The sequence below is a fragment of the Chrysochloris asiatica genome, unplaced genomic scaffold (assembly GCF_000296735.1).
Source record: "Chrysochloris asiatica unplaced genomic scaffold, ChrAsi1.0 scaffold00019, whole genome shotgun sequence".
NCBI lineage: Eukaryota > Metazoa > Chordata > Mammalia > Afrosoricida > Chrysochloridae > Chrysochloris > Chrysochloris asiatica.
This window is the reverse complement of record NW_006408537.1, coordinates 13659682-13675176: the sequence shown is the minus strand read 5'-3', so window position 1 is coordinate 13675176 and position 15495 is coordinate 13659682. Positions and strand designations below refer to the sequence as shown.

The 15495-nt window shown below is 38.9% G+C and overlaps 1 protein-coding gene across 1 annotated transcript in view; it reads right to left on the bottom strand.

The window, feature by feature from the left end:
• Positions 1–4430: 4430 nt before the first annotated feature.
• Positions 4431–15495, bottom strand: part of PHF3 (PHD finger protein 3) — a 127682-nt gene continuing 116617 nt past the window's right edge. Inside the window, exons 15-16 of the mRNA XM_006835745.1 lie at positions 7550–7745; positions 4431–7320 (exon numbers count right to left, since the gene is read on the bottom strand). Coding sequence (XP_006835808.1) covers positions 5222–7320; positions 7550–7745 — 2295 coding nt within the window. The 3' untranslated portion in view covers positions 4431–5221. The remainder of the gene's footprint in view (positions 7321–7549; positions 7746–15495) is intronic.

Below are 15495 nucleotides of genomic sequence, written 5' to 3'. Positions count from 1 at the left end.
CAAGGCACCAGGAATTGATGGAATAAAAATTGAAAAATTTTAAGAAAAGTGAGGCCGCACAGGAGGCACTCATTTATCTATGCCAAGAAATTTGGAAGACAACTATCTGGCCGACTGATTGGAAGAGATCTGTATTTGTCCCCATTCCATAGAGAGGTGATCCAACGGAATGCGGAAATCGTGGGACAATCTCTTTGATATGCCATGCAAGTAAAGCTTTACTAAAGGTAATACAGAAATGGCTGCAAGCATACATTGACAATGAACTTCCAGAAGTTCAAGCCGGATTCAGAAGAGGCCATGTAAGGATGGCTGAAAGTAGAGAATATCAGAAAGATGTTTACCTGTGCTTTATTGACTACACAAAAGCTTTCAATTGTGTGGATCATGACAAGCTATGGACATTGCAAAATATGAGTATTCCGGAACATTTAATTGTGCTCATGAGGAATCTGTACATGGACCAAGAGGTAACAGAACATGGGAACATTGAATGGTTTAAAATTAAGAAAGGTGTGTGACAAGGTTGTATTCTTTCACCATACTTATTCAACCTGTATGCTGAGCAAATAATACGAGAAGCTGGGTTCTATGAAGAAAAGTGGCATCAGGATTGGAGGAAGACTCATTAACAACCTTGCTTGCTGAAAGTGAAGAGGACTTGAAACATTTACTGATGAAGATCAAAGAGCACAGCCTTCGATATGGATTACATCTCAATGTAAAGAAAACAAAAATCCTCACCACTGGACCAATAAACATTCTTATCAATGGAGAAAAGATTGAAGTTGTCAAGGACGACTTCATTCTTCTTGGATCAACTATCAACACACACGGAAGCAGCAGTCAAGAAATCAAACGACGTATTGCATTAGGCAAATCTGCCACATAAGACCTCTTTAAAGTATTGAAGAACAAAGATGTCAGCTTGAGGACTGAGGTGCACCGGACTCAAGCCATGGTATTTTTAATAGGCTCATATGTGGAAGTATGGACAATGAATAAAGACTGTAGAATTGATGCATTTCAGTTGTGGTGGTGAAGCAGATTGATGTATTGTGTACTACACCAAAAGAACAAATAGGTCTGTGTTTGAAGAAGTACAGCTGGATGCTCCTTATATGACTGACACTGTCTCTCTCATAGTTCAGACCATCAGGAGGAACCAATCCCTGCAGAAGGACATGATGTTTAGCAAAGTGGAGGGTCAGTGAAAGAGAGGAATAACCCCCTATCACCACCACCGAGATATATTGGCACTGTGGTAGGAGAAATGAATGCGCTCAATCAAAACAATTGTGAGGATGGTGCATGACTGGGCAGTGTTCCATTCTGTTGCACATAGGGTCACTATTGAGTCTGAACTTGACTGCACCCACCAATATGCATTTAAATAAAATCTGGATCATTAGCACCCTCTCACAATGCATTTGTTTATGAACTCTTAAAACTACCATTACAAAAGGAGCTCTGGTAGCATAGTGGTTATGAATCGGCCTGAGAACCTCAAGGTCAGCAGTTCAAAACTACCAGCTGTTCTGTGGGAAAAAGATGAGGCTTTCTGCTCCCGTAATTATTTACAGCCTCAGAAACCCTGTACAGGGTCACTATGAGGTGGAAGTGACTCCACAGCACATCACCACCACCATTACAAAGAAACTTGGTTTCTAAATTAACACACATAAACATGTTACTAACGCTCAATTTGACGTTTTTAATTCCTCCACAGACACTATATAGTCTGTTAACTCCAAAAATGTAAGATTAATTCTCCCACAACTAAACGATAATTTAGTTTATCAGGCACTGTGGTTGGCAGAATGGCCCAATAAAGATGCCTATGTCCTAATTCAGAATGTTAGGCTACATGACAAAATATAGTTTCCGCAAGAATTAAAGCTGTTATTCAGTTGAACTTTAAAAGGGTAATGATATTATCCTGGATTACAGACGGGAGGAGACGGAGAGATCACAAGGGCCGTTAACTGTGGGAGAATTAAAGATGGCAACAGTGGTAAAAGTCTTGACCCTGTTGTTGGCTTGAACACAGAGATATGGGCTTTATGACTCTAAAGTTAGAAATCAAGGAGCTGGATTCTCTCCTAGTCTCTAGATAAGAACACACCTTGCTAACACCTTCATTTCAGCAGAGATAGGTTCACGTCAGTGTCCCGGTAGTGTAGTGGGTTAAGTGCAGGGCTGCTAACCTCAAGGTCAGCAATGTAAACCCACCAGCCACTCTGTGGAAAAAAAGATGAGATTTACAGCCTCAGAAACCTGTTTCAGGGTTGCCAAATCAGAACCAACTCGGCTGCACATCACCACCATATTCATGTCAGACATATTCCATACAGCTATAATAGTGTGTTGTCTTCAGTCAGTACATTTGGGGTAATTTGTCATAGCAGTAAATAGAGGAAAGCCAGTCATCAAGTTGATTCCAACTCATTTATAACAGAAAAATATGTCATCATATTAACTTTGTACATTTGTATAAAAGCAACATGTTTCTGGTTGTCTTGCTCATTTGGGGGTAGAAGCCGTTCAGTGAAGAGTTTTGGACAGGTTGGTGATATGGAGAAAGAAGGTTGTAAAGGGACCATCTGATACACAGACTTGGATCCTTAAGTATCAGAACACAGCAGCCAAGAACATTGACATTAAAGAAAAATAGCGTAGGATTCCAGCTGTCAATAGCAGTTTAATACTGAGTAGGCTTTTCCACTTTTGTAAGTACTAGTTTCCTCATCCAGTTCTTAAGTCTTCACCTTTCAGGGCTAAGCAATATTTATGTAACACACTCAGAACAACAAAGCCTGCCATACCAGTACCAAGGGTTCATGAAAACTTTCTTATTGCCACACATATTACAAGGGGCGGTCTTTGAAGGCATGGAGACATTCAATAGATGCAAAGCTAAATAATAAAATGGTCCTACTTTTTAAAATATGTCAGTTTTTTTGGAGGAAGTTTTCCTTAAAGCAGGGGAATCTGAAAGATGAACTTCATTTAATTCATTTTGTGCTAAAGGCTCTTTGTAGGTGGAACTCAGACTGAGAATGACTCTCAGTCTACTCATTGAGTCAGTATGTTCATTCTTTCCTTACTCTGTTTTTATTTCAGGGGTTTAAAGCCCTGGTTTTAGCAGCCCTGTAACTCCAAGTAATCATCATCATTAACAGGGGGCTCTACCTGCCTTACCAATCTTAAAAGGGTGTATGTATCAAGATAAAATGAGGAAGGAAGAAGGAATTTTAAATTACGCATCACACTATCTCTAAGACGCTAGTGTAGAGAGGTAGTCAGAATCTGACATCATGGCTTGCTTCCATCCCATTTACCTGTACCATGCAAAAACAAAAACAAAAAACTGGTGCCTGATCAACCTCCCACCCAAATCAACCACATTTACTGACAAGTTCTTTCAAGAATGTTAATTTTCTTTTATAAAACCTTTTTGGTTTCTTCCTAACAGTGAAGAAATGACTGACTCACCGTAGGTTTTGTTTGGGGATTTTTTTTCTCTAAGAAGTTAATATTCAAAAGAAAAGTAGACCAATGTTAAACAAACTTTATTGAAGCACAAGCCCTGTGTTTTAGAACTTTTATGATTAACTTGACTGGGATTAAAAAAAAAAAAAGTGCTACAAATTAGACAAAATGTTTTGTTTTGAACTCCCTCTCCTCTCCCCTCTATTAAGGCTAATTCATTTCAAAACTTATTTTTAATCTCTAGTATTTAAACTCTTTAAGAAAACAAGCTTGTAGAGTCATTTTTATATTTCAGCATATATTTCAGTGTATAATATGCAAAAATACTGGTTTCTCTCTTTTTTTGGTTTCAAGTCAGCATCATTTAAATGATAGCTTAATCAATACAGATGTATTATTTTAGAATATATTTAGAATAAACTTGGATTTGGATTAGTAATAGTATACATGTGTTTTCAACTTCAAACAAACCTCCCACATGGAATTGTACAGTTACCCTAAAAATAAATTAAGGATAATTACACGTTTAGTGTGGCACTGCAGGATAAGCACTGGGCTGCTAACCACAAGGTAGGAAGTTCAAACCCACCAGCAGCTCGGGGAAACCATACATAGTGTCGTTAGGAGTTGGAACCGACTTCACGGCACTTTAACAACACATTTGTCTTAAACAAAAGTTGTGTGGTCTTGCAATGATTGAGTCGTCAGTGTATCAAAATTTGATGATGTACAAGTTTTCAGAAACATAAAACATGTATAGAAAGTGGGCTACTGCTGCATTTTTTTTATTGGTAGTTCTCTATTTACTTCAATGACCGATGATAATCTACAAGATTCAAAAAATGTGTTTTTCTCCTCATCTTGTGCCTGATATAGCATAGACAGCTGTGCTTATATACTGTTGGTTGAGTTAGACAAGTACAATGTCTGAAAGAATTAAAGCTTTAAAGAAATTTTTGTACTGAATTTCAAATCACACACACAAAATAGGTGAAAGACTTTTTATCATATTTAGAATCAAAATATCCCTTAAAATATTTACATTTTACAGTAAAAAGGATAGCAAAACACAAGATCATGTACAAGCTTAAGTATTCAAGTTTCTGAAGAGCCAAAAATGGAAAAGAAAATAAGGGCCTTCTAACAAAGCTATAGTATACAGTAATAAAATGCCTTCGATGAGTGCAGATTAAAGCAATAAATGTACTCCTTGGACTTCTGATTCTTGGTCAAAATTACTCAACTAAACAATTAGTATAATTTGATTATGAAGTTGCTTGGCTTTTGTAGTTCCTCTACATCTTTTAAAAAAACAGTGCAATTTAAAACAAACTTACGGAGCACACACTATTCTCAAATTAGTCATTATATAAAGGACATTCACTAGAGGCAGTAAATATATTCCGTAGTTAACCATATTTATCAATTACAGAATAAAACTAAAATTTCTAAGCCTTTATTGCATATTAAACAAATCTTTGAATATACAGCAATGTAAAACTTTAAAAAATATTAAATTCCTACAACTAGAGACAGTTGGTATGAAGAAGGGATGAGGAGCAATGGTACAGAATGCTCTGCACCAACACACAGAAGTTATTTTTCTGCAAATCACCAATATTAAAAATTTTAAAAGATGGCACAGTCCTAGCAGGCAGTCTTATATAAAGTTTTTAAGATACAACATTTAATAGTTATTTAAATGTACTCATGAAATAGCCTGCCAATTTTACCTTTTGCTTTTAGCTCTGTCAGTGTGGTCCCTATCTTTGTGGTACCTATCCCTATCCTTTTCACCTTCTCTATGTTTACTTTTCTCTCTTTCTTTGTCCTTTTCATGGTCTTCACTTTTAGGCTTATCTGGTTTCTTGTCTACATTCCTGTCTCTGCTTGCTTTCCCGTCTGCTCCTCGATCAGTGTGTGATAACCGTGCCCGATCTTTATCTTTGTGCCCTTCTTCCCTGCTTTTTCTGTCTCTGCGTCTATGCCTTTCAGATTCTTGCTCCCAAGAATCCTTTTCATGCCGTTCCCTTTTCAAGTGGTGCGAATCACTATAAAATCTCTGGCGGTCCCCTTTGCCCCTAGTGAATACCCTATCCAGGTGCTGTTGGTCTTGCCTACCCCAAGGGTCACTATGACGTCTTTCTGGTCTCCGAATGTCTTTAACCTGGTAAAAATTTTGTGGGCCCATATACCTTGAAGCTTGTGAGAGGGGGCCCAACATACGGTGTGGCTGGCCTGCCAGATGAACAACAGGCGGCCAAGGAACCACTGGATTCTGAGGAAAGCTAAAGCCTGGAGGGGGAAGTAGTGGGGGAGGCAAATGTGGTGGAAATCCAAACATGTTCTGTGGGGGGAAGTTAGGGGGTCCTGGAAATGGAAATGCAGGTGGGGTAGACTTGAGATGCTGAAGGCTGGGCTGCTGTGGCCTCACAGGTGAAAAGTTTGCATTTGTTCTAGGGCTGGTGCTTCTAGAGGTAAAATTGATGCTTTTAGAAGGAAACTCTGGTTGGCATGCGTTTCCAAGTTCAAAATGAGATGTTGCTGCCGCTGATCCTCTTCGTAACAGGTGCACAGTTTCAATATTTTGCATTAAAATATCCTCCTGTAAAGGTTTTGTTTGTTCTGTTTGAGGAGTTTGTATATTTTCTACTGAAGCTGAGTTTTGTGGAACACTTGAATTATCACTCTGCTGAACACATGAGTTTCTCTCTACAGAAGACAAGTTTTCTTCTACACTGGTTGGCTCTGTTAAGTGCTCCTTGTTGTGTGACAGGCCAGCCAGCGTGTTTCTCTCTTCATTCCGGCAACTATCGCCATCTTTGCTCTCTGACGTATTTAACTGCTGACTGCGTCCTGCAGCTTGTCTAGGGTCCCTTTTCAAGTTGATAAACTGTGGAGACCTTGTCGTGCTACCAACAAGATTGTCACTGCAACTCACATTACTGTCTATGTTTCCTTTTCCTATATTCGCTCTGCCAGGAGAACCAGTATTTGAAGTCTGGTTATCTTGTGAACGGTTCTCCTGATCTTGAAGCAGCTGGCTTTTTAATGTGCTCTCTTTACTCTCCATAGTTTCCTCTTGTTTTGACTGAATTGATAAATTTGTTAAGAATGCTTCTGTAGAAATATCTGGTGGTTTACCTCTCAAACTAAGATTCGTTAAAGCTCCTGGAGAGGTGGAAGATGACCCCAGTGGTGATGTTTCTTCTTCTACTACTACTGAATTATCTGTAGCTTCTGTATTATTATCTACTTTAACCTTCACCTCCTTGGCTTCATCATCAGTTATTTCTACTTCATCTACTTTTTCTGCTTTTGGGTTGGTTTGCTCATTGATAAATGGAATGTCTTTAAGATTATTTTGTTCTATCACTGGCTGAACTTGTTCATATACTTGACCAGTGGAGCCCAAAAGGCTTTGAAGTATATCATCCACAGGAAGAGGTTTATTTGCTAAATCCAGGCTAGAAGCCTGATTTTCCCAGCCAATCAATACCCCAGGAAGAAATCTTAAAGGTTTTGGTGGCTCCTGTTTGGTGACTTCCACTAAAGGTTCAACTGTTGTTGGAAGGTCTTCCTGGAGAGTCTGCTGAGGCTTATTTCTCTGCTTGTGCAATACTGTTGTAAAAGAATTAAAAAAGTCATTTTCTTCCTCTGGTGCTTCCTCTGTAGAAGCTTCTATTTTACTTTTTTTATCAGGTGGCAATGCCCCCGGCACAGTTTCAGGAGCCTCAGCTACATGGCTAGCACTAGCACTATGCGGCCGCTTCAGTTTCTGACGAATAATCAAGCCCAACAGTAGATTAGGTCTATGCAGTTCAAGCCCTGTACAAAATAAGAAACATAGGTTAACAGCCATGTTTGAATTACAATAAAAGGACAATTTTGTATCAAGCTCACTACAGGCTATCTCAAATGGGTACTAGAGTCCCTTGTCAAGAAAATCATCTATCTAATGCTCTGGATACCGAAAGAGAAAGCAGTCAGCTTTTTCAGTTAGGTCCCACCTCCCACTTTAGTTCAATCATATCCCATCATTAAAATGTACACCTACCAGGTCCATCAAAAGGCACAAGAGGGTGTGGAATTTTATCTGTGGCACCCAAAGGAATAAGGTACATATCCTTAACCTGCTTCATGTTGTTAGCAGCTACTCCATAGCGTTTTCTGCTACTGAAGTACGCAAACAGCAATGTATACGAAATTTGATCTTCTTCAGTTACTGGTGTGAAGCGAACCACACAAATTTCCTATTCAAGAAAATTAACAAATGGTTATTTAAGAAATAATCTAAAGTAATCATCTATCAAATGTTATAATGATGATTATGAAATATCATAGTTTAATAACTTAAATACAGTTAAAGAATATTGAAAGAAAAAAACTCATAGGGAAAAATATTTGGTGGAGTTGTTTTTATAAATGTTTCCCATGAGAAATTAAGGCCCAACTGTGTGATAAAGTTGTCCAAGGTGACACAACTTATTAGTGGCAGAGATGACACTGAAATTCAAGTCTTTAGACATCTATATTATAACCTGATTTCTAAGACTGTGATGTCTACAGGGAATGCCTATGCTATTGGCACACTGGGAATTAACAGCACTCACAACTAACTTACGCACACAAACACAAAATTACTGATGATCTGGCTTACTACAACTACTCTTAGGTAATAAGAGTGCCAGGTAAAATGGCCTCCAGTGTAAGTGAAAAAAAAAAAAAAAAAAAAAGTTAAATTATTTGGTTTACGCTGGAACTTTGTTGCTTGCTTTGGATTCAAGGCTTTGTTTGATATAGAAAAGACATTCTAACTTGGTATTGATTTCAGAGTGTGAGAAATGAATGTTTTTGAATTAATAAGGCATACAAAAGGGAGTGCCAGATTTCAATTAAAATTGAAGCAGGATGCTAAAGAAAACATAAATGAGCTGAATGATGGTTGTGCTTCTTATGGTCGTCATCTAAACAGCCTTCTTTTAGACAAAAAAAAAACAAAAAACAAAAAACAAAGTAAAATAAACCATTTATATATTGTTAAGTTCTCAAGTGCCATCAAGTCAATTCTGATTCATAGCAACTTGTACAGGGTTTCTAAGAAGCAGCTAGTGGGTTTGAATCACTGACTTTGTGGTCCAGTGCTGATCCTACAGCACCATACCAGGAATAGCGATGACTATCACAGGGATCTAGTCAGCTGAAATTGGAAGCATACTATGACATTTTGAGCATTAGCATGTGGGTATACTCAAAAATGATTTGCAAAACTTCCAAGACCATTTCGCATTTTCATTACCATAAAGAGTTGTTGCTATTCTTGTTAAAGCGCTACTGAATTGGTTCCAACTCATAGTAACCCTGTAGAGGGTTTTTGAGGCTGTAGTAAATATTTTCACGAGCAGAAAGCTTCATCTTACTTCCATACAGCAGTTGTTGAGCTCAAACTGCTGACCTTGTGGTTAACAGTCTAGTGTTTATCCTATGGAGCCACTGCATTCTCATCACATAAAGAGGTACATTTTTTATAATGCTTCAAAGTGCATTTGCATTCTAACATAGTACTAAATTAAAATCTAAAATCTACATTGGGAAAAGAAAATGATTTCAGCTCAAAACCATCAATTTTGGATTACCCCAAAGATTATTGTTATCTGTACCAGCAATTGGATTATGACTCATAGAATAGCAAGCCCATGGAAGAGAGTACAACTACCCTATAGGATTTCTAAGGCTATAATCTTTACAGAAGTAGACTGCCATGTCTAAACTTCCAGAGAGCAGCTTATGGGTTCAAACTGCCAACTTTCAGTTTACAGCTGAGTGCTTAATCACTGCACCACCACCAGGTTGCCTACAGAAAAGTAAGAGGCCTCTAAACTTAATTTACAGAAGAGAGGCAGAAAATTAATGTTCACTAATTCAAGATTTACTGAATGCCTACATAGTCATGTGTTGCTTAATGTCCACAATATCTATGTGATATGGACATTGTAACTATATTATCATATACAAGAATACGTAATTATGAACTAATTATGTCTTTAAGACAAATGTGAATTTAAGTCCAAACAGTTTGTATTTAAAGTCAGTAAGTCAAATATTTGTCTTAGTAATAGGGGGTAAGTTAAAAAATATTACTATAAAATCATAGAAACATTAAACAAAAATATCAAAATATAAAGTTATTATTTCTCAATATATCCTCTATTGTTTGTTGTCATGTGCCATGGAGTTGGTTCCTACTCATAGCAACCCTGTACAGGGTTTCCGAGGCTGTATATCTATACAGGAGCAGAAAGCCTCATCTTTCTCCTGTGGAATTCTCCCGCAGAATAGCTGGTAGTTTCGAACTGCTGACCCTGAGATTAACAGCCCTATTGGTAACCACTACGCTACCAGAGCTCCTTCAATATATCCTCTAGGTAAGTCTACATACTTCTGAAGGCAGTGTTTTCATCTCTCTAAACACTCCCCGCAAAGAGTTCTGCACACTTCAGTTTATACCACATCAAACCAGCAGTTTGGCTGTTGGGACTCAAATCGTGCTTCTTTTAATATTCTTTTGAGTTTTGGGAACAAAAAGAAGTCTGAAGGGGCAAGATCAGGGCTTTGGGGTGAGGTTTCCCAACAAAATTCTTGTAGCGCAGTCCTTCCAGTGATGGAGAGATGAGGAGATGCATTGTGGGATGGAAAAAAAATTCCTCAGCACAACGTTCCTGGCCTTTTTCTCACCAATGCAGTGTTTAATTTTCTTAAAACTTTCCCACAGTAAGTCCTCTTAATCCTCCTGTGCACTTTAAGAAAATCTATCAAAATTAATGCTGTTGCTGTTTGGTACCCCTGAGATGGTACTGACTCACAGTGAACTGAACTTATTATGAACAAGAGAACAAAACACTGCCTGGTATTATGTCAACCATAAAATCGCCATTACACTTGAACCCATTGCTGCTGTCACTGTGCCATTCATTGGAGGACCTCTCTTTTTTGTTGGCCCTCCACTTTACAAAGCATTATGTATTTCTCCAGGGACTGGTCCTCTTGACAACATGTCCAAAGTATAAGAGACTAAGTCTGGACATCCTGGCTTCTAAGGAGTACTATGACTACACTTCTTCCAACACAAATTAGTTGGTTCTTTTGGTAGTCTACAGTACTTTTAATATTATCCTCCATCATCATAACTCAAATGCACCTATTCGACTACGGTTTTCTAACGTATCAAATCTGTTCTTCAGAGATCTCTAAATTAGGTAGGGTATGTTCAAGGTCAAGATTACTGCTTTGCAATTCCAACAAAAGTCAACCTAAACTGACTGATTTCTCTGACCCAGCAGATGCCTTCAGATACCACTGTTCTGATTAGACTTTATTGTCTGGATCATATTGATAAATCCGTCTTGTCTCTGGATATGATTCATTACATAAAATCATTTTCATTAGCTACGAATTTTATTAACAGACTGATGGAAAGCATTTATCTTCCAATAATGCTTTTGGCACCCACTGATCAGAAAGTTTCCTTAGGTCTAGATGTTTGCTTAAAATTGAAAATGCTGAACGAATCATGTGAGATCTCAACTTCAGCAGATAATCACATTAATGGTAATTGTAGAGTCTTCTACCAGTTTCTGGATTTTTGCTACAGTTTCTTTATTTGCCAAGATCTTTCCTTTGTTGGTACACCTCTGAAGTCTTTCCAACATTCCTAAAACACAGGCTCCATCTAAAAACTGTTGCTTATGTGGGGCAGCAGTCCCATAAATGTGTTGCAAAAACTTTAATGATTTGAAAAGATGTTCATTTGAGTTCTGTTAAAATTCAAAAATTTTTTCCTATGGCCAGAAAGTATCCTTTTTTGTGAAAGCACCCTAATGAGGTTAAGACTAGTGTTGTTGATAAGTTCCAGCGAGTTGGTTCCGACCCATAGTGACCCTGAACAGGGTTTCCGAGGCTGTAAATCTTTAAGGGAGCAGAAAATGTCATCTTTCTCCTGCGGAGCAGCTGGTAGTTTCGAACTGCTGACCTTGCGGTTCGCAGCCCAATTTGTCTGCAGCTATCCACTGATTACAGACATGTTTAAATACATTCTGTTTAGAATAAACCCATGACGGCGTGAACTGGAACCCTAGTGGCACTACTTTTAATTCTATTTTTCCAACAAATTTTTTTGAAGCTCCCTTGCATATATTGTACCTTTTTTCACAAAAAAAAACATTAAAGAGGGGAACAAGCAAAATGGCAGATCGTAAAAAGTGCAGTGAGGAGCTCCATCAGCAACAACACAGAATACTGGACCAAGCAAGCACAGGGGATAGGGCCAGACCTCTGAATCACATTTAAAGGAATATTTAGAAGGTTGGAAGGCTTGCAGCTGGGGGAATTTGCAGCAGAAGCAAGAAATCCAATGGTTTCTAATTCAAGATCCTCAGCTGCTCCTGGAGCCACCATCTTGGTAGAGACCAAGCAGGGGAAGGATCAGAGCAGCCACGCACACATGACAGAACCACAGAGATAAAAGTGTGGACATTCTATTTTGTTTTTAATCTGTTCATTTGTCTCTTGCTGTTTGCGTACCTCCATTCTGGTGACAATAGGGGTGCCTGAGGGAGTGGACACACCACCCCCATTCTCAGAGGGTTCTATAAGGCATGTGCACAAAGCTCCTTAAAATTTAAGGTGACAGTTTCCACTTAAAACCAAATGGCAGTGCAAAACTGCCACAGCTGGCCCTGAACTGTTTATCATTAAGAAAAAGGTCTGAATGGGTACTGTGGAGTCAAAACAGGCAGACTAAAGAGGAACTGGACCAAATATTAAATCCTGAGTTACGTCACAATGACCAAAAGTGGCATCTTGAAATTTCTCAGGAAGAAGACTGAAAAGGGAAGCCCATCTCCTGATCACATCTACCTGGAGGCAATCAGAAAGCATTAAAAATACCAAAATACATATACATCTAAGTATTAAGGCCACAGATAACTCCTCAATATGCCCAAAAAAACAGAAGCAGATGACCATATCAGCACATGTCCAGAAACAAGATAAAGTGACTGAGGCAAATGAGCTGGAAGTAGACCTACACTCCATACTGGAAGATGGGCAGGCTTTGGAAATGCCTGAGAAGGAATTCAGAAAAATGATTATAAAAGGTATCAAAACACTATACAGTGGAGTTGAGAAAAATAAGGAAGAAGTCAGGAAAGCACTACAGGAACAATCAAATAAGATATACAGCATTGGAAACAATTCAAAACCTACAGAAAGAGGTCCAAACGATTAATAATAAAATATCAGAAATGGACAATACACTGAAAGGGCAAAGGAGTAAAACTGAAGAGCTAGAAGCCAGAACTAGTGAGCCAAAATATAATCTCTCAACACTACTAAGATAGAAGAACAAGCATAAAAAAGGATAAAAAATCAGAAGAAGGTGTAAGATTCATGTTGGACAACATGAAGAGGAATAATTTAAGAATTATTGGCATTCTGGAACAGGAATAATCACACAAGTCCACAGTGGAGATAGTTCAAGAACTTCTAGAAGAAAATTTCCCTAACATCCTGAAAAGCAAAAAGATAAGCATTCAAGAAGCTCAACGAACCCCAGGAAGAACAGACCCTAAAAGACAATCAACAAGACATATTAATAACCAAGCTCTCCAAAATCAAAGATAAGGACAGAATCCTGAAAGCAGCTAGGGAAAAGAGAAATGTAACATACAAAGGCAAGCAAATCAGAATAAATTTGGATCTCTCAACAGAAACCATGCAGGCAAGAAGGCAATGGGGAGACATATATAAAATCCTGAAAGAAAAAAAAACTGCCAACCAAGAATCCTCTACCCAGCAAAGCTGTCAATCAAATACGATGGTGTAATCAAAATATTCCAGGATAAACAGAAGCTAAGGGATTCTGCCAAAGCCAACCCTGCTATGAAAAACATCCTAAAGGAAGTTCTGTGGATTGAACAGAAGAACAGACAACAACCAGAGAATGACGTATGTGGCAGCATCACCCGGAACACAATAGACAAATGGAAGAGTCAAGAACAGAATAAATTATAAGAACAGAGGATCAGGGAGGTCAGTCCATGATCAAAACATTTATAATGTGAACAAAGGTAAACACAGAGGACCAGAGATCCAGGTGGTCAGAAGGTCAGGTAGATTACAGGATAAAATAGACTGACTTAAATGGAGAGAAAAGTTAATGGAATGTCCGGTAACCACAACAGTGGGGTTGGGTTGGGGGGTTTAGTCAGGTGTTGGGGAGGGCAATACAAGAAGGGGGAGGAGGTGGAAGAACAAGATGGACAGGGGAACACTGAGATAGGTTTGCATGGCTTAAATGAGACAGAGGTAAATAGTGATGCATGCTCAACCTTGGAACAACAGGGTTCTGTGATATAGGCATCTAGGCATAGCTTGAAGATAGTAAATATTACTAAAATCCTTGACTGTCTTATGAACATTGGTTTCCTTTGACTACTATTGTAAAATAGACTCTTGAGTGGGATAGAAAGAATTATGGGGAAACATGATTACAGAAAACTTGTAAGCCTGTCTTCGGCCTGTAACTGATTGGAATACCTAAAAAGGGTTCTATAACTTGCTCAGTGAAATAGGCCTCATGCAGAGCCTTTGCAGAGTATAGGACCTTAGGTGGAATCCTGAGTCCTATCCAGAAACTTATGAGGTGGGACATTCCCATTAGCAAGGACAAGCAAACCCACCTGGTACAGCTAGAGCAACAGAAGATACATCTTCAAAGAAAGATTAGCAGGAAAAACCCAAAACAAAAATGTCAGCGTGACTGGCTACTACAAGAATAAGCAAGCTGTTCTCCAGGAAGCCATCAAGGCAGGCAATCATGTTCCTCCAGGACTGAAACTCAAAAGGAACATATGAACAGGCATGTAAGCTTGCTGGCAATCACACTGGTCTACTGGTGAATGGAAGAAATGGGCTGAGTTCAACCACAGTCCACTGACCTGGAGATGAGCAATAAGAGGATGGGCCGGTTGGTCCAAAGTGTGGTGCGACCTGGGGACACTTGAGCCCATGGACATGGCGTGAGGGGAGATGCACAAGAACACCCAAACTTATAGACAATACCCATTTGACCTAGCCTCAGTGGCTTGATAATCAGAACTCGACTAGAGGAAGATTAAAAACAAAAACAAAAACAAAATTTTTGATAAAGAAAACGAGGGTAAATTGCTACAATTTGATGAATCTGACCTATACTCAGAGAGGTAGTAACTCTAAATACCAATAAAGAGGGAAGGAGTCTTCACATCAAGTATCAGTGATATCCCCTCTGTACAGAGTAGATAGGGGTGGGCAACTGAGACACTGGCTACCTAAAATGAGAGGGGAATAAAGGCATGAAGTGACTGGCTTACAAGGTTTCAAGAGGGAGTTTAGTTTTAAGAGTATGGAGGGAAAGAAAGCATCCCCACTGAATAGATTTCATCTTGTCTAGATGAGTCTGGTGAAAAGAGATGCGGATAAAATTTGCATGATTCAGTAGTACGTAATTGTTATCATGACTAACTGCGACTGTCACAATTGTAAAAGTAGAAAGTTTTTTAACAAAAACAGGGGAGTGGTTAATCTTACAGTCCAGAAACAGAGGACCCTATGATCATCAAGGAAAAAGAGCACAAGCAGAATGAGAGACCTCATCCAGAGAAGCAGAGACACCAGAGACAGAGATGGGTAGCGTCTGAGGACTCTAGATTCATGGGAAGAGCGACTAAGAGCTGGTGGCCAGGAGACAGACTTGCAGAATGTGCCCTTTGGAGGTGTAAATTATTATATATGCTTCAGTGTTTGTTGTTGTTGTTTGGTAGCGTAATGGTTAGGAGTTGGGCTACGAACCGCAAGGTCAGCAGTTCACAAGTACCAGCTGTTCCACGGGAGAAAGATGAGGCTTTCTGCTCCCATAAAGATTTACAGCCTCGGAAACCCTGTACAGGGTCACTGAGTCGGAAC